At 43.4% G+C, this 19,600-nt stretch overlaps 1 protein-coding gene across 1 annotated transcript; it reads left to right on the top strand.

Moving 5' to 3' along the window:
* The first annotated feature begins 1,017 nt into the window (after positions 1–1,017).
* LOC108925982 (neuromedin-K receptor-like) lies at positions 1,018–12,172 on the top strand. Its single transcript, XM_018738389.2, has 5 exons — positions 1,018–1,439; positions 4,662–4,850; positions 5,699–5,849; positions 9,960–10,156; positions 10,946–12,172. The coding sequence occupies exons 1-5, from the start codon at positions 1,081–1,083 to the stop codon at positions 11,184–11,186; spliced, it is 1,137 nt and encodes a 378-aa protein (XP_018593905.1). The 5' UTR covers positions 1,018–1,080; the 3' UTR covers positions 11,187–12,172.
* The last annotated feature ends 7,428 nt before the right edge of the window (positions 12,173–19,600 follow it).

The following is a 19,600-nucleotide window of genomic DNA, read 5'->3' as shown; positions in this document are numbered from 1 at the left end:
GCAAGGTACTTACCCTGAATGAAATAGGACTACCCTGCAGTACAAATGAGTAAATCGTTGCGTGTCCCCTCCCGCTTCGGCCTTGCACCCCGTGCTGCCGGGTAAGGGTCCGGCTCGCTGCGACCTCGCTCGGGACAAGCGGTTGTTGACAATGGATGGATGGTTGTACAGTTGCATAACCAGCTGCCCTGGACAGTTGTGTTGGCTAAACTGACATGAATTTATTCATGCACTCACTTGTTGGTACCCACTTGCCTATTTCAAGGTCAATTGTGATATGTTTTCCATGGGCGGTACAATGCTAGAAATTTCCCTGCCTGAACACACACACACACACACAGTTAATATTCTTCAATGACATTTTGATTTTACAAAAGGACCTTCAGAATTAACTTAGAGAAGCAGCTATGTAACAGTTCCCATAAACCAGAATTTTTACAGCGGTACAGGGACAGCGCTGAAGAAAAATGGAATGCATTAGACACTATTTTAGTTTCGTCTGTGATATCTCCATGCTTAAAAAAATAACTAAAAAAATGTCTGGACAGGGGACATTACCACTCGCACAGGTCCAGCAGGTTTCAGCTCATCCTGTGCTTCCTGCTGCAGTACCAGCTGCTCTATTAGTCTACTTATGTAGGTGGATCAAAGGTTAAGACCTGTTGGGTGGCTAGGATTTATTTATTTATTTATTCATTTATTCATTCATTCTCCCCCCAAGACTCTGCGTCACCGCAGACGCGCATCAGTCCGGTCCAGGGAGGGATGCGCTCGGATGTCTCTTCTCTTCTGTTCTCTTATGTTCTCTTCTGGCACCTTTTGTGGTCTCGCAAATGCTCAACACCCTCCACTGTTTCGAGCACAGCGGCAACGGCGCTCTGGGGACATTAATTAATAGCGGGAGAGAAAGCGTCGTCGCTCCAAGTGCGCGCTCAGCAAGCCGTGCGTAAAAAGGAGTCGATCGAGCTTCAGCCCCGCTTACCAGTATTTATTTTTGTACAGACATCTCCTCGACAAAATAGCCGTGTTCATTTTTATTATTATATCTTTTTCATATTTTTAATTTTTCTCTTCCTCCTAATGGCATCGCCGAGTAACGGGAGCGGGAACTCGACGCACCAGTTCGTGCAGCCGCCGTGGCGCCTCGCGCTCTGGTCGCTGGCGTACGGGCTCGTGCTCGCCGTGGCGCTCGTGGGCAACCTCGTGGTCATCTGGATCATCGTGGCGCACAGGAGGATGCGCACGGTCACCAACTACTTTCTGCTCAACCTGGCCTTCTCGGACGCCGCCATGGCCGCCTTCAACACCCTGGTGAACTTCGTGTACGCGGCGCACGGCGAGTGGTACTTCGGGGACTCCTACTGCCGCTTCCACAACTTCTTCCCCGTGGCCGCAGTGTTCGCCAGCATCTACTCCATGAGCGCCATATCCGTGGACAGGTAGGTAGGTAGGTAGGAGAAGCACGCGCAGCTCGTACCGCTCATGACCAGGTGCTCTTCACATTTTTTTCTTGGATAACTTATTTCATGGTACCCCTAGTCTGGGGAAGCCTGTGTGTGAACCCTTTCTCAGAATAATGATGTGTCACATTATGCATGAAATAATTACAAAGTTAACCAAATATGTACATTGCCCACAGTCATAATAGAAGGACATGTCATGTTTAACTGAAGAAAAAAGAATTTTAATTTTTTTTTAACTATCCCAAGTTCACGGACCCCAGGCTAAGTGAGTTTTTTTTTTTTTTTTTAATATTTTACACTCAGTATCTTGCTTGTGTTGCTCTCTGCAGGTCCTATTAGGGCCAACAGGTGGCGCGGTGTTTAGGGCTGCCTCCTTACAATTTGGAAGTTCCCGGGTTGAATCCCACCTCCTGCTGCAGTACCGTTGACCAAGATGCTTGTCTTGTATTGATGGAGTAAAACTTACCCTTCTGTACAGATGGTTGACCAAGTGTGAAACTGATTATCTGACATTACCAGTGACCTTGGGCAGAGGTGTCAGCGAACTCAAAATGATTGCTGCTGCAACAATAGTAATGCGAATATATGTAATATACTATGGAGAGAGCTCCTCTTTGCCTCTATAATCTCATATGTTGGGTATTTTGCTTTAAATGGATCAGCAGGTGGTATCTGAAATAATAATAATAATAATCATAATGTACTGGAAGTAATGCTACAATTTTTCTTACCATAGTGTTTCTGTATTGCCTTAACTTGACTGGTTATTAGTAAGTATGACTGAGTTCACTTTATTTTAATAGCATCCTTGCAAGGTTCCTTCAGAGAGTGTGACATTCAGTCTGGTTTATATACATACACACGCACACACACTGTCTGAAACCACTTCTGAGTGGGGTTGTGGCAAGCCGGAACCTAACCCAGCAACACAGGGTGCAAGGCAGGAGGGGGAGCAGACACACCCAGGATGGGACACTTCCATTGCAAGGCACCCCAAGGCACCCCAAAGGGGACTTGAACCCCAGACCCACCAAAGAGCAGGACCTGGTCAAACCCACTGCACCACCATGCCTCCCTTCTGGCTTATATAACAATGTGGAATATTGCTTAATTTATATTATATTATATTCAGTAGCTAAGGCTGATCTGCATGTCGTTAATTGAAATACTGTGTTGTGTTCCAATTTTTTCTTCTTTTGAATGTAAGTTTATCCTTGACACAACGAGGAGGACTGCTCTGTAGAGACTCAAGAGCAGAGCAGTGTGTTTGGAATGCAGCAGTCCAGGTCTCCTCGTAAATGTCTCAACTTGGATGGGCAAGACCACCTACCATCGGCTGCTGGACTGTGATTTAGCCCACTGTGTCTTGGCTTGGAGAACATAAAGAAACCTTGAAAAAACACATTTTGTTGCGCATGTAGACAGAAGGATCTTCTACTCTGTTTTTACATTTATTCATTTAGCTGACACTTTTCTCCAAAGCAACTCACAATTATTTACCCATTCAGACAGCTGTGTAATTTTACTGGAGCAATTCAGGGTGAGTACCTTGTTCAAGGGTGTTACAGCCAGAGGTGGGAATCAAACCTGAAGCCTTGAGGTCCAAAGGCAGTAGCACGAACCTCTGCACTACCAACTGTTCTTTTTTTGTGGGGTCACAAAAATAAAAAAAATTTGAGTACAATGTAAACACCCAGTAATGTAGTTGACTTTCAGCTCCAATATATATGCATGTATTCGTCTTCAACCTGTGATTTAAAAATGTAAGAAATGTTTTTACAAAGAACTAATTCATATTAAATGAAATGCTGATAATCTGAGGCATTTTATATATGTATTGATGTATAGTAGTGCTTTTTTAATTAAAGGAAAAATGTAGAATAGCATTTTAGCGTCAGAATTAGAGGGGAAAACTGAATTAAATGATATCCAGATATCAATTTACTACAGTATATTATGAAGAATAATGAAATGTTTTGAGAAGGCAATAATGAGATGTTAATTGAACGAGTAGCCTGAGTACAGAGGTGGAGAAAAACAGCCTGGTGTAGATTGCATTTGACACCCCTGTCTTTGATTAAATATTGCATTTAAGATTAAATTGTCAAAATTTTGTGTGTAATTATGTTGTAGATTAGTTCTTGAATATATTAACCTGAAATGTAAAAAAAAAAAAAAAGAAAAGAAAAAGGTTTGAAATCACCCCTTGTTTCATTATCGCAATACATCGTTACTGGTTTTAACAATTAATTAAAAGTGTTTTTATTTTTTAAAATATCTGAATATGCGAACAGAATTCTGAAGTCTTCCTATGCACTACAGGTCTTCCAGTAAATACAAACATTAAATCGGAAACTAAATATGAAATCTGAAAAACAAACATTAAAATCCTTTGGCCAACTAATTTATTATAGCAATAGTGCCATGGACATTGTTATCGCTTTTGGACAAATCTGAACATTTTACGCTGGTGATTTTTCACCCTTACAATTTGGTGGCAGGCTGTACTGCTTGTGATAAAGTTGGCAGGTGAATCAGTCCTGTAGGGGACAGTAGCTCTGCTGTCAGGGACCATCAGATGTGCAGGGTGTGAAGGGAGGCAGGGTAAGTAGGGCATCTAAGCGGGCATTCACTAATATTCAACGTAAATCTACAGCCATCATAAGGTTTATGGATGCAGGTGGTCCTCGAGTTACATATGCGACTTACACCATCTCGATTTAAGATGCGCGCACTGCTCACCAGTGCACCTGATGTATGAACAGACGATTTATGACACGGTCTTTGTAAAGGAACTCTGTCGTAAGCGGAGGACAACCGCTATGTGGTCCTTTGTACTCCACACTCCACGTAGAGCATAAAGTTAATCCAGCGTTGCCTGTTGGTTGTTCAGTTCAATTTGTATTTACTACAGAGTGCTGTTCTCACACAGTGACACATTGCATTGAACAAAGGATCAGAGACATAACACAAATAAATAGGTGAGTATAAACTATAGTACTACAATAACTATTTTAATTACTAAAGGTATAAAGTAAGCCAACTGACCATGTTGGAAAGGAACAAAACTACCAAATGAAAGACGAGAGAAAAAAACCTTTGAGGGTCCAGTGGCTCCCTCCTCTCCTGGCCATTCGAGATAGAAAAAAGACTTTTTTCATTATTTAAGTCAACTCATGTTATTCCTTGGTGTTGAAGGTACATGGCGATCATTCACCCTCTGAAGCCCAGGCTCTCAGCAACAGCAACCAAAGTGGTCATACTTTGCATATGGATCTTGGCGGTGGTGCTGGCCTTCCCGTTGTGCTACTACTCCACCACCAAGAAGCTCTCCCAGCGGACGCTGTGCTTTGTGGCTTGGCCCAGGCGCTCCAGTGACTCTTTCACGTGAGTCTCCTTCCTTCGTTCTGTCACGTGGTCGGTTGTAGCCCATGGAACCTCCTGTGCAAAATATGCATTGAAGTTCTCCAGCGTCCAGGTGAGGAGAGAGCAGGTTGGGTTTGCGTCAGTTGGGAACACAAACTTTTACAAGTACAATTTGGGAATAGCTTTACTGTAATCTGAAAATTAAACCTCTCCATGTTTCTTGCTCGAGGAGATTCCAGAAGAGAGGCGATAACTTTAGACAGTGTTACAACCCTGGTGTCCAGGGTCATAACAGACAGACACTAAATAAAGTGCCCCAAGCTGCCTACTTTTTTAATTGTCTTCAGGTACTTTACATTTTTTTAAATTGTTCTGGTAGGTTTAACAATTAATTCAGATTTAATTTTTGGTGTTCTATGGGTTTTTGTAGGCAATCATTACCTGAAGAAATGTGCTGTGTTCCTATCCCAATTTTGAAAAATGTTTTATTATTAGCATGACACAAAACATCGCAGGGCCACATTGTAGCAGAACTGACTGTATTATTTAAGGCAGGATGCAGTGTTTCACTGTATTCCTACCCATGCCTTCTGATGTTAAAACTACATCCCCCTCCTTTAACCTGTGCCCACTGTCTGGCGTTTCTTCTGGAACCAGCAAATGCACAGCACCATTGTACATAACAATCTTTTTCTTTAGGATGTGCAGTATTTTCATTTTTTACCAAGCAGATGACAAAATACCGAATTAAATATTCACGGTAAAATAGAATCTGGAACTGCCCTTTTTTTAAATAGATATGACACGGACAAATGCGGATGACTTTCTGTATGTCTCACTGTATGTCTATTTTTTTTATTGTTTTGTAGGTATCATGTCATTGTGACAGTGTTGGTGTATATGCTGCCCCTAGTGGTGATGGCGATCACCTACACCATTGTGGGGATCAATCTGTGGGGAGCAGAGGTTCCTGGGGACTCATCGGGGAATTACCATGAGCAACTCAGGGCCAAGAGGAAGGTGGGATATGTTCTCAGAGGATGTTTGGAAATTTAAAAATTCAAAAATTTTTTTATTTTAATAAAGGCACAAAGTGTATGCGTTCCCTCCAAATAATCTATGTTTATGTAGCTGACAGTTTTCTCCAAAGCAATTTACAATACTCAGCTAATGACAGGGATTTACCTATTTACCCACACTGGAAGTTTTTAACTGTGTTAGTTCAGGGTTAGTATCTTGATCAAGGGTCATGCAGCACGAGGTTGGATTTATAACCGAATCCTTTAAAAACCAAACAGCACCTCTAACAACTAACTGCTACCTGCTGTCCAGTTGATTTCACTAGTGCTCTGAAAGCTAATTTTGTAGTTTAATAAGAAAAATTATGCAGAATTTCTGCAAGAGATACATAAAAGGGGAAGCAATCAACTGGCAAAAATCTCATTTCCTTTGTACTCAACCTTGTTAAAAGTAAACATACCAAATTGTATTTTACTCACTTGTGCAAATTACAGCCCCAGCAACAAACTATATAATTTTCCTTTATTTATTTAGCTTCAAGGGGGTGCAGTGGCGCAGTGGGTTGGACCGGGTCCTGCTCTCTGGTGGGTCTGGGGTTCGAGTCCTGCTTGGGGTACCTTGTGGTGGACTGATGTCCTGTCCTGGGTGTGTCCTTTCCCCCTCCAGCCTTGCGCCCTGTGTTGCCGGGTAGGCTCTGCGACCCCGTATGGGATAAGCGGTTGAGAAAGTGTGTGTGTGTGTGTGTGTGTGTGTATTTAACTTCAGTGAATTATTTAAATATGATCACCTTCAGTGAACAGGTACCTACAATTGCATTTATTTATTTGACACTTTTCTGCCAGAGTGACTTACAGTGATATAGCACTTAGAGTAATTTATGCATTAATGTAGCTGGGTAATTTTTACTAGTTTGCAAATACCATCTTCAACATACTTTGACAGGAGGCAGGATTTAAACCTCGGTCCTTTGAGTCCAACGCAGTGGTTGTAATCACTACGCCCCCTGCTGTGGAGTACTGTAGATAATCCTACACTGCAAACCAAGACATCTTATGTTCTCTTTCTGTTCTGGTCTACCCACTGCACTACAGCACAACATTATATTTGTATCTTATGGTATGAATTTAAAAAAAATAAAAATTCTGAAGGAGACCCAAAAATAGACTAGTTTGCAAAGCAGGAAATGAGGAACGGATGTGTCTAAACTGAATGTTCAATCAGCAGATGCTTTCCAAGAAGTATTTATAGTTCAGCAAAAAAACAAAAAAAAAAAAAAGGCAAAAAAATGCCACTTGAAATCATGATCAAAACCACACACTTTCAGTGTTGGCTTTTCTGTGAAATCGGGGTTTGTGAATTATCCTTCAGCAAGCATTTTTTTATTTAAACTGACAATGTACAACATTGCTGACTCTCGGCTGGAAGGCCTGAGGAGTTGACAGTTGTCGAAAATGGTCAAGAAGATTCAAGATTCAAGAGATTCAAGAGTTTATTGTCATGTGTACAGTAAACAGTTTGTTACACCAAACAATGAGATTCTTACTCTGTGAATCCTCTCAGCAGCCTATGACATAAATTATAAGGACGTAAGGAAAGAAAAGCACAAGAAAAACACAAGGAAAAACACAAGGTGTAAATCACAAATTTACAAAAATTACTATTAGTGCAAAAATCACAAATTTACAATAATTACTATTAGTGCAAAAATTGAAGAAACAAAGTTATATATGTACATAAAGTGTGCAGTGCGCAATGTAAACATGGAAGTCGTACATGTGCAAAGTCCTGCAGAGGTAGACTGGGTCAATTTGCAGTCAAAAGGGGGTGTGTATTTGTGTGAGCAAGGTATGCGGAGGTAGACTGTGGTTTCTGATGTTATTGGCGTTGTGGATGTGTATGTGTGTAGGAGGGATGGGGGTAGTTGACACCTCTCAGGCTCAGAGGGTAATCTGTGTCTGCCGTGATGGGTGGAGAGGCAGTGGATGGGTGTCGTTCACAAGCCTGATGGCCTATGGGTAAAAACTGTTTTTCAGCCTTGAAGCTCTGGCTTTAACACTCCTGTAGCGTCTGCCTAATGGTAAGGGTGTGAAAAGGCTGTCCTGGGGGTGACTATTGTCCTTGATGATGTTAATGGCTCTCCTGATGGTTCTGCCTTACGATCGCCTTACGATCCTGTACTGTGCATCTTCCAAACCACACTGTGATAGAGCTGGTGAGGACGCTCTCGATTGCACACCTATAGAAACTCCTGAAGATTCGGTCTGGCATGCCAAATTTCCTCAGCCTTCTCAAGAAGTGCAGATGCTGGTGTGATTTCTTGACCAGATGTGTAGTGTTGTGAGACCAGGTGAGATCTTCAGTAATGTGAACACCCAGGAATCTGAAGCTGCTCACCCTCTCCACCACTGTCTCACCAATATGCAGTGATGAGTGTTGCTCCCTCCTTCTCCGTGGCTCTATTATCAACTCCTTTGTTTTGTTGACATTGACGGAGAGATTGTTGTCGTGGCACCACTCTACTAGGTCAGCCACTTCCCTCCTGTATGCCGACTCATCGCCTCCCGTTATCAGTCCAATGACTGTCGTGTCATCAGCAAATTTGATGATGTTGGTGTTGTTCTGGTAACACCCGGTAACACAGGGCGTAAGGCCAGAGGGACAAGCGGTTCTGAAAATGTGTGTGTGTGTGTGTGTGTGTTGTTCTGGGAGGCCACACAATCATGAGTGAAGAGTGAGTAGAGTATGGGGCTCAGCATGCAGCCCTGTGGAGTTCGTGTGTTTATGGTTATTGACCTGGATGTGTGGTTCCAAGTTCTAACGGACTGGGGTCTGCCCATCAGAAAGTCCAGAACCCAGTTGCAGAGGGTGGGTGGCACACCAAGGTTGTGAAGCTTGTTGATGAGCTTCGAAGGTATCACTGAGTTGAATGCTGAGCTATAATCAATAAACAGCATTCGAACATAGCTGTCCTTGTTTTCCAGGTGGGTGAGGGCAGTGTGTATTGTTGTGCCGATGGCATCCTCTGTGGAACTGTTCCGTCTGTATGCGAACTGGAGAGGGTCCAGAGTGTCCGGAGTGATGGTCTGAATGAACCTCATGACGATTCTCTCGAAGCACTTCATCACTATTGGAGTCAGTGCAACGGGTCGGTAGTCATTGAGGCGGGATGCTTTGTTGTTTTTTGGCAGCGGCAGGATAGTGGTCCTCTTTAAGCAGGTGGGAATTGAGGCTTGTGCGAGGGACAAATTGAATATATCCGTAAAGACATCAGCTAGTGCCAATGAGCAGCTTCTAAGTACGCGTCCAGGGATGTTGTCTGGGCCGGCTGATTTCCGTGGAGTTGTTTTCCCAAAAGTCTTTGCCACATCTGCAGATGTGACTGTGAATAGTGGGCTCTGTGTGTTCCCACCAGTAAGTTTAATACCCAGTGGTTCGTTGTTGAAGGCCTCGAAACGGGCAAAGAATTCCTTGAGTTTATCAGGTGTGATGCGGCTGTCAGTGATCTCACACCTGCTTCTGCTCCGATAGTCTGTGATGTTCTGTAATCCCTGCCACATGCGCCGGGTGTCAGCAGTAGTGTAATGGCACTCCAGTCTCAGTCTGTATTCCCTCTTGGCAGCCCTAATGGCTCTTCGAAGATCATACCTGGCCTTCTTGTAGTCACTAGCATTGCCTGAAACAAATGCAGTAGAGTGGGCACGCAGCATTGAACGAACTTCACAGTTTATCCACGGCTTTTGGTTGGGGTATGTCCGGATCTGTTTGGTGGGCACAGTGTTCTGGATGCAGGTGCTAATGTAACTGGTTACTGCTGACGTGTAGTCACCCAGGTCAACAGTACAGTCCTCGCACATGGCAGCATTCTTAAACACCTCCCAGTCAGTGCAGTCAAAGCAGTCCTGTAGCACCTCATCAGATTCTGCAGAGCACACTTTAACATGACCTCTAAATCCATCAACTTCATGAAAGAAGCTCCTTAGCCGTGCAAACTCTGCTTAATTGACATCATACTAGCACGGGAATTTACCTTAGTCTTACATATATGTGTTATATGCATCATGGGGTCATTGTCTGCTCAGGTGAAGGTCATCCTTGGATGTCCCACTGCAGGTGGTCAAGATGATGATCATCGTAGTGCTGACTTTTGCCTTCTGCTGGCTGCCGTACCACGTTTACTTCATCATCACTGGCGTAGATAAGCGACTCAGCAGGTGGAAGTACATCCAGCAGATCTACCTGTCCGTGATGTGGCTCGCCATGAGCTCCACCATGTACAACCCCATCATCTACTGCTGCCTCAATAGCAGGTTCCTCCGCCTCTTCTCATCTTTGGCTGTTCAAATTGTCTGCCCGGCTGCTGCATCACATGAGCTCACATCTTCATCAGCGTCACGTGAAATCAGTGATCTTTCATTTAAAGAGTAATAGCACTGGAAAAGAGCGTATTTCAGTCAATTTAGGTAATTTGCATTGTGAGTAAATAAAAATTAAAACAAAAAAAATTATGCATTATTTTATTTGAAATGAGGATTTAGCACTTGCGTGCTAAATGTGACTGAATTAGCTCCCACTAAGTCAGGTATATTGTTTGTCTTCCAGTTTCGAATATATATATATATATAGAGTTATTCAGCACCATGCCAATGCAGTGGAACTGCCAGAAGTACAAACAATATATGCTTACCTAATGCAAATTTGTCATTAGTTACTGATTAGCGGCAATATATGCTAGTATATTAACATATTACAGAAAAATAGAATTTAGAAAAAAGTTTAAAAATATTTAAAAATTATTTTCATTGTATATGTTTAGATTAAAATATTAATTTATGGAATTGAATTGAAAATATTTAACATTTAACTATTTTAATTATAAATAAATTTTTCGTTTTTCTTAAAATTAAAATGATACTTAATTGTTTGTGCATCACATTGACAATGTGTTCTATTACATACATTTATGTACTGCATATATACACTTTTTTTAAGATGAGGTAAGAAGCAGCGGCAACAAAACGAGTTGGGAATGAAAGTGTTCCAAGGAGCCGGGCTCCAGGTGTGGTGTTAATGCCTACCGTGTTCCTGATTTCTGCCAGGTTCCGGTCTGGGTTCAAGCGCGCCCTGCGCTGGTGTCCCTTCATCAACGTGTCCAGCTACGATGAGCTGGAGCTGCGGGCCACCCGCTCTGTACCCACCCGGCAGAGCAGCATGTACACGGTGTCCCGTGGAGAGTGTGCCTTTGTGGGAGGGGTACCCTTCGAACCCGCATCCCTCCACAGCACCAAGATCTCCCTCAACTCCCTGCAGCACTGCGAATCCACAAGGGAACTCACCTGATGAGTCCGTAAGGCCCACGAGGACCGAGGGCTTGCCCTAACATGGCTGAAAAGGGAGTTTCTAATGCATCCTTTTCAACAAATTCATACGTGCATGGTCGTTCTTAACATGCGTGCATATTTCGCTTTATTGCATCATGAAGTTGCATGAAGCAAAAAGTTATTCTAGTTGAACATGTCCATCAAGTGTTAATATATATCTGCCGTCATCCAAACCACTTGCCAGCTAAGATTCACATAACATCATAATTCATCAGGACTATTGTGGAATGAAAAAAGTTTCTTTGGGTGGGATGAAATCTTGACTAACTTGTTGGTGTTATCAGACTGAACAGCTGTTTTTTAAACCTTCGTAGGTCATTCCAAAGGTCTGCATACATAAAAAAATAAATTTAACCACGTTTTTTTAAACATAATACGAACACATAGTTATCACACATATTCGCTTTAGTATGCAGGCATCAAGGTGGTTTCTTATAAACGTTTCTTTGCTCTACCTCTTCTTGTTGCCTGAAATGTGACGTCTGCATAGTAACGCTGGCAACTATGAAAACTTTTTTAAATAGCTGCCATTGAGCAGCGTGTTTAAATGCACATTACTATCACGTAACACACCTTCAGCTATACAGTGCACTCTAGAAACATGACTAAATGAATATAAAACTGTTACTTATTCAAGTGCTTTCCTCAGTTAGCCTCATGCATAGTAAGCCCTTATGGACAAATAGTGCATCTCTGGTATACGTCAATAAAATAATTTAGCATAAATTGTTCACCTTTAAAATGATACTCTGCAGCATTTTTCAATATGCACAAATTTTAACTTGTTGTTATCAAGTACAAATGGCTAAAACACGTTGGAAGGTATACATATGCTATGGGTATTAATCCATTTGTTCTCATTGACTGCTTGTGCTGATCAGGATTGAAGGGGATATGGAGCCTATCCCAGAATTGATGGGCACAAGACAAAGGGGACGGGGGGTGAGGAGGGGGACGGGGGGTACGCCATGGACAGGTCACCAGTCCATTGCAGAATGGGCATTAATAGTTAAGTATTTTTTAGTATTTGGTAATAAGCTTTTATTCTAGATTTGGATATAATGAATATGTTAAGAACCAGCCCACACATCATATATGGATTGATAAATATGTTTATTTATTTTTTTAAAGATGAATGTTATTTTGAAAAATTTTTAATGGCTGTCTGGATCTACATTTCAATTACTGTCACATTGGACATTTGCTAAGATTTACTGTAATTACTGCGTTCCTTTATCACGGAAGGCACCCTTCAGAATTTTCAGTGAGTGTAACTGGATTACATTATGGTGAACATCAAGCCAGATTTAAAAATAAAGTGCATTGCGTTTTCCCTGGATTTTTCTTTTTTTGCATTTTTTTTTAAACATATTTAGTACATTTTTGTCTATTTTATATGTCCATGTTACTGTGACTTGCATCTATAGGATGTGCTTCTATCCAGAATGTTGTGTATAACCTCTGTGTCTGAGAACAAGAGCCATCTTCTCTTGGCGGGGACATCTAATGGCACTTCTCCGGGAGGTGGACAGGTCGGTGCTGCTTTGAATGGACCGGTTTCAGTTCTTCTCCGAATCACCGCTGGAGTAATGCGGCGCAGAGGTAAAAAGTAGTCGCTGGGCAAACTTTACAAAAAAGACTAAATAGCCATGCTCTCAGAGCTTCGTCTCCGACGAGAGCCGGAAAGGAGCCATTATCAGTACATGAAAGAGGAGCTCCGCTCTGCGCTGCCATTAGCAGGCTTTGAGGCAGGTATGCGGAGAATAGCTAAGCTTGCGTTACATTCCGGCACGCAATCAAGTGGCACGATTAGCGTAAATGAACAGCAGCGAAAATAAAAGGCGTGGAGCCCAGGAGGTCCAGACGGCCCTGCGCACGCTCTCCTCCCGGGAGCAGCTCCGGGTCCGAGACAGTCGCCTTCGCACGGTGTCGCCTTCCGATCATGACCACCGTCCTGGAGCGGAGCAGCACAGCGCATCTGGCCCTGTTCCACCAGGAAAAGGAGGCCTGCGAGTGCCTGCGTAGCACTGACGTCTCCTGGGAATCTTGTGTGATGCTGGTTTCCTAAAGGAAGGGATGTGCGGATCCTCCAGCCGGAGCCGCAACCTGCCCGCTCGCACTTCCCTGCGCTGTGTCACGAATCGCTGCTGGCTGACAGCACCGTGTACAAAGGGCAAACTCAACGGCAGACACACAGGGCACTGTGGGCGCTCAAGGATGAGAGACATTCAGACACGTAAACTGGTTCTCTAATACAGCGGAGGGATTGTGTAAAATCGCAATATCTGTATTTTGTTTGTGACCCTTAAGATATGCAGTCAATCTGGACACGATCAGACCTCGGCTGACTAGGTACTGGGGTCACCCCACGGTCCAGTGCATCATAGAATATTGTTTTTTTAAAATATGTTTAAATATAAAATATAAATGTAAAATATATTAATATATATATATTTTTCCTGAATTTCAAAAAGAAAAAAGTTGACTCTATTTCAGTTTTGGTTGTCACGGTGGGTTTGACCAGTGCTCGCTCCGTGGCGAGTCTGGGGTTCAAGTCCTGCTTGCGACGGACTGGCGTCCCGTCCTGGGTGTGTCCCCTCCCCCTTCGGCCTTGCGCCATGTGTTGCCGGGTTAGGCTCCGACGCGCCCCCACCCCCCTCGGGACAAGTACTTGTAGACGGTGTGTGTATTTCAGTCTTTGAAGGCTTGCATAAAACCTTTAAAAAACAGCAGCAAACATTACAAATGGAGATATAGTGCAGTGTTGTGCATACCTTTATAAATAATTGCATAACGTATAAAAGATTTAGTCATGTCAAAATCTTTAAAAAAATACAAAACTATTAAATCACACAGACACACACATTTGAGTAATTGGCCAATGGCATGATTGGAACCCTCTTTCTATTACTTCATTAATGCAACAATAATATCTAATGAGGGGGGTGCGGTGGCGCAGTGGGTTGGACCGCAGTCCTGCTCTCTGGTGGGTCTGGGGTTCGAGTCCCGCTTGGGGTGCCCTGTGATGGACTGGTGTCCTGTCCTGGGTGTGTCCCCTCCCCCACCCTCCAACCTTGTGCTCTGTACTGCTGGGTTCGGGTCCAGCTCACCACGACCCCCCCCCCCCTTGGAACAAGTGGCTTCAGTCAATGTGTGTGTGTGCGTTTTTGAAGGCTGTAGCCGAATTGTAGCGAAAAAAAGCGCTGCAAAGAATATGTGTGACTGTTTACACAGTACTCATAAACAGGCACACACACTCATATATCAGTGTCAGCACTGTGTGTGTTACATGCTTATCTTGTGATCTCTGCATTTTGTCAGTTTCCATGCGGATGGCGCACAGTTCCAGCTGAACCACAGGCTTCGTTATCTAGCATCTCTCACACAGGCAGGAAGATTTGTAAAAGAAAACAAAGCATGAATCTCATGTGCTGTTTGTTTGACATGTTCAGCGGTGACCTACGGTCAGGCGTTCGGTTTCGGTAAGAAAAACAGCCCTTTTTGAAGACAAATGCTCCCATTGATTTACTTTTGAATAGATCGCAGAGGTGTTTACCTCCCAAATTAGACGTCTGATGAAACATTCCCTGTTCCATCTCATCTTGCTGGTTTAATCATGTAATCAGTGCTGTTTTAGGGGAAACAAGATCATTGCCTGTTTCCCTAGGCACCCTATTTTTACTGTCCTATTTGCATAAGATAATAATCTTCACACGACTTGACAAATCTTTTTCGCTTCCTGCCCATAACAATCCTCACCCCAGTCCTAGAGAAGCCAAATGCCACTGAGGTGTCATTTTCCTGGCTCGGCATTGCACCGCGGATGGGAAGGTGTGATTTGACACCTCTGTGAAGGCAAACGATTTCATACTCCTTGCGAAGTATCTGCACGTTTGCCTTTGGTCTGACAATAACTTCGTTTGCAGATGTACTTTGTCCAGAGAGAAAAACACAACGGCACAGAGAATACGTCATGAGTCATTTAATGGCTTTCAAGCATCTCTTGGACAATTGGATGCAGGTCAACATGATCCATCCATCCATCCATCCATCCATCCATCCATCCAACTAGATGATGAGTGGTCCAGAGTCCATACTGACTTTGAGGCATGGTGGATTATGTGTAACGGGGTACTTAATGACTGCTGGGTGTCTGACACAGTAAATGTTTATGATGGTAATGCTAGTTGCTTACTTTCTTAGTATTTTCATTGATTTAATTCTGCTTTATTACTCAGCGGGTTGTTTTGGGCAGTGGGCACAGCTCAGCAATGGGGTTATGATAATGACGAAGAAGACAAAGACGATGATGACAGAATGCTGCTGCCCAAGTTGTGTTTGACTTGTCTCTCTTCCTGCTAATGTAATGCACACACTGTATTTTCTATGAGATGTATGTCGCTGTGGAGAAAAGCATCTGCTAAATGAATAAATGTAAATGTAATGATGATGGCAATTAATTGCTCTCATTATTTCATGTCCTCTCGAGGGAACGCACCTGTGAGAATGGAAGCGCAGAGCACAAACACTAAAACATTTTACTCACCGCCTCCATCCCAGCCTTATTTGACATTACCTCGTTTTGCTTCCTGGGCTTTTCGAGGCGACTCCAAGTCTGTCCTCTGCAGATGCTTTTCAGCTGTGCCCTTTGGAAGGCATTATGGCAGATGCGTCATCTCCAACAGCGGGTCTCAGGTGCGGAGGCGGAGAGCGATGAGGTGGGCTGTGGTATCTCAACTCACTACATGAGGCCAGTGCATCACACATAATGGGGCAAAAAAGATCCATTTGTTCTGCTGCATTTCTTCAGTTCAGAAACTTAAAGTCTGGGTGACCTTTACGGTAAAAACCAGGTTCAAAATATACAAAGTCATTTGGTGCAGTGATTTTTTTTTTTCCTCTAACAACTTTGAAATACTTGTGTCCCTCTCCATTTTACATTTACTCTGGTACTTTTGTGATGAATCTTCAGAGGAAGATACATATTTATATCTAATTGTTCCTGGATCATTTGTCTCATCCCTATATTTATCATGTGGCTTTTTAACTGATCCCTCCATCCTCCATCTCTCTGTTATCTGCCTCTTCTTCCCACGCAGAGTGGCACGTTTGGGCTTGTTGAGAAGTCACACCGAGAAGCTATCCAGGACCGGTGCCTCCTTCATTAGCTCCGCAACTCATTTGCCAGGTTGTTATGAAAACAGCAGGAACAGAGAACAGGCAGATTAACACCTCGAAGCAAACAAACAAACAGCGTAAAAACATGGTCATGAGGAAATATTATGGTACCACACAAGGGCTTCATAGAGCGACCAGGTGGGGAACAAAGTCAGGTGGATTTAGGCAAAGTTTTATCTCCCCTCCCTCTATGTAATACTAACAAGGACAAATCTAATACCTGAACATCTTGCCCAGAGAGAGTAGAAATATGTCCCGAGGTCACAAACATTAGCATTAAGGTACAAACGAGGCCTTTGCTAGTGGTGCAAAAACAGTTGACAATTGCAGGGGCTACACCCAGAGAAAGGCCACACAGACATCCCTAGTCTCCCAGAAATTGCCCCCAGTCTAGAACACACACACACATTTTCGGAACCGCTTGTCCCATACAGGGTCGCGGGGAACCGGAGCCTAACCCGGTAACACAGGGCGTAAGGCCGGAGGGGGAGGGGACACACCCAGGACGGGACGCCAATTCGCCGCAAGGTACCCCAAGCGGGACTTGAACCCCAGACCCACTGCAGAGCAGGACCCGGTCCAACCCACTGCGCCACCACGCTCCCCTCAGTCTAGAACAGTAACTGCAAATTTTTTCATTGTATTGTAACGACCCCCCGTTACTGTTTTAGGAGGGAAACTCCTAAATGTAAATAGCTGCATTCTGGGAAATAATGTTAAATGTGGGTGTGCAACCACTGGGGGCACTTCTGAGAAAAATGATGGGGTGACTGTGCCTAGGAGTGCTTTGAAAAAGAGAGCCTGGGGGTGCTAAGCAGGCTGAGAAGGCTGGCTGTAGGTGCAGGTTCTGGAGAAAACAGGGTCCTTGGACCAAGAGCATTATTTCTCTGGTGGTGGTGTTCAAATAACTTGTTTGTAACGAACACCACCTCCGTGTCTTTCTTTGCTCCATCCAAACCCACGGCGCTGCCCACCACAGTACGTTAAACAACAGAAAATAGTTTCATTATGTAGCTGGGATTTCTTTCCAGCTGGATCTCCCTCTATTCTCAAGTCTGTTTTTCAGCAAAGGGACCCCAATTTATAATTCATTTTTGAAGATAGGATGTGTGCAAAATGTACGGTATAAAAATGCGGGGGTGAGCAATATTCCTTCGTGGGTCCCAGAATTTCTTGCTACGGTCCTAAGCGGAGAACGTAGGCCGAACCGCGAGCTCTACCCTGTCATTACGTGAAAACTTTGCGGCAATCAAGACGCGGACCCAGTTAGCAGACCCTCTCCGTTCTGGCTTCGCCTCTTCCTGGGAAGCGTGGTCGCTAGGGTTCGACAAATGTCAGCGGGGAGAAGCAGGTGGTAATTTAGCGAGGGAAAGCGGTGCGCAATCACACCGGCTTGTCGCCTTCCTTCCGCTGCCCTGCCGCGCTCAGTGTGTGGCACCGCTTTATGTTCCTATAGCAGCTGAGCGCTCGTGTCATACAAATGGGCTCACGGGGGGCGTCGCGCTCAGCCGGGGTGTGGAAGGAGCCTTCGCGAGGCCGCATCCACCTCCCCATCGCTCCACTGCTCCTTCTGCGCAGCCCTGCTGAAAATACATCAAGATGTTCCACACACTCAGTGTCTCTAACTGCGGAACAACACAGCGCTTCTCGTACAGCTTCTGGCTTTACTGTCACATTCCTACCGACATTAGATAGGATTTTCACATTTGCGACGTTTTCAGCAATTCAGCACGAGCCTGCAAATTAGGGTACTTCATATAATTGACCAGCCTTGACCAAAAACGCAGCAATGATCGTGAAAGAAATAACGCCACGGAACTGGTGGAAACACCTCATTTATGGTTTTTGAACAGTTTTTTTTTTTTTTTTTTTTCGGTTTCCCATTCTGATTGTAGAGCCCCTGCTATGGGTGACACCAGAGGGCCCCGCTCTAAGCGAGAGAACGGAGGAAGGCGTGTGGTGTCTTTCCTAAAAAGGAGAGCAGCGGAGCTGGAGAGCCGGAGACACTGCGCAGTGTAAACCGCGGTACAGTGAGGCTCACTGTGATGTTTACTGTTAGTGGGATTCCACATCGTCTCCGATCTCCTCGATCCAGCGGAACAGTCTTTGTTATGGAAGTGGAAGCGGTCGAAACTGCACTCAGACCGCTACAAACTGCCAAAACCACACTGCCCCCCCTCGCGCTCGCTCTTGTGAGAAATACGCACTTCACCGAAGAAATGACATCTTAACTGACTAGTTTGCAATTACGGGAAAAGCAGCTTCCAGTTAAAACTAACACACTGTAACTCATTTTCGTCTTATACTGCTTTCATTTGCTAATAAATGTTTGCTGCAGTTATAATTCAGATTTTACCCACAATTCCCTCATACGGGGATGTATTAACTTGCAAAAGCAGGACTGTTCTGCTTGAAACTCTCTCACTATATATATAAAATCGATATACTTAATTATAATGTAATTAAATAGAATATTAGTATAATATTCATGTTTTTATTATACAACTATATATTATTATATAATTATATTCTACTTATATTAAGTTATTTGTGTATAGATACGTTTATATATAGTTACGTGTAATTTGCCACTTTTTATATAATCTGTACATACAATATGGATTTTCTATACATATATACATATATGTATTGTATACAGTATATATACACTGAGATTAAAATGTATTAATCTATACAGACTAACTATATCTAGATATGTGTAGATATCGAGTAGAGTCTAGAAGAAGACAGTATATTTGGGAATCATTTTGTATTTTCCATTCTGCTCTTTAATGAATCACCCTCGATGTCAGCTGTGATGTGCCAAGCTGACGTTCATACGTGATGCACAACCAAAAATGGAAAGAAAAAAAAGTGATGCGAATCAGGAGGGACTGGAGATTGCAGAGCTACAAGACAGAGACCTGGAGAAATGAAAAATAACAGGAACTCTGCTCTCTAAGCAGCACATCTGTTTCCTGCCTTTCCAAGCTACTGGCAGAGATGTCCTGAAAATGAGCCTGTAAAATAGCATATTCTATTAAATAATAATAATAATAATAATAATAATAATAATAATAATAATAATAATGGTGCTAATCTGCAAGAAAGGAGATGCCCTAAAGTGACACAAGTGAACTATTGCAGTATGTTGGACTTACTTTTTATTAATGACTGCATCTCTGCCCTATATCT

This window comes from Scleropages formosus, chromosome 3 (assembly GCF_900964775.1).
Source record: "Scleropages formosus chromosome 3, fSclFor1.1, whole genome shotgun sequence".
Taxonomy (NCBI): domain Eukaryota; kingdom Metazoa; phylum Chordata; class Actinopteri; order Osteoglossiformes; family Osteoglossidae; genus Scleropages; species Scleropages formosus.
The sequence above is the reverse complement of the archived record's forward strand: the minus strand, read 5'-3'. Positions and strand labels throughout refer to the sequence as shown.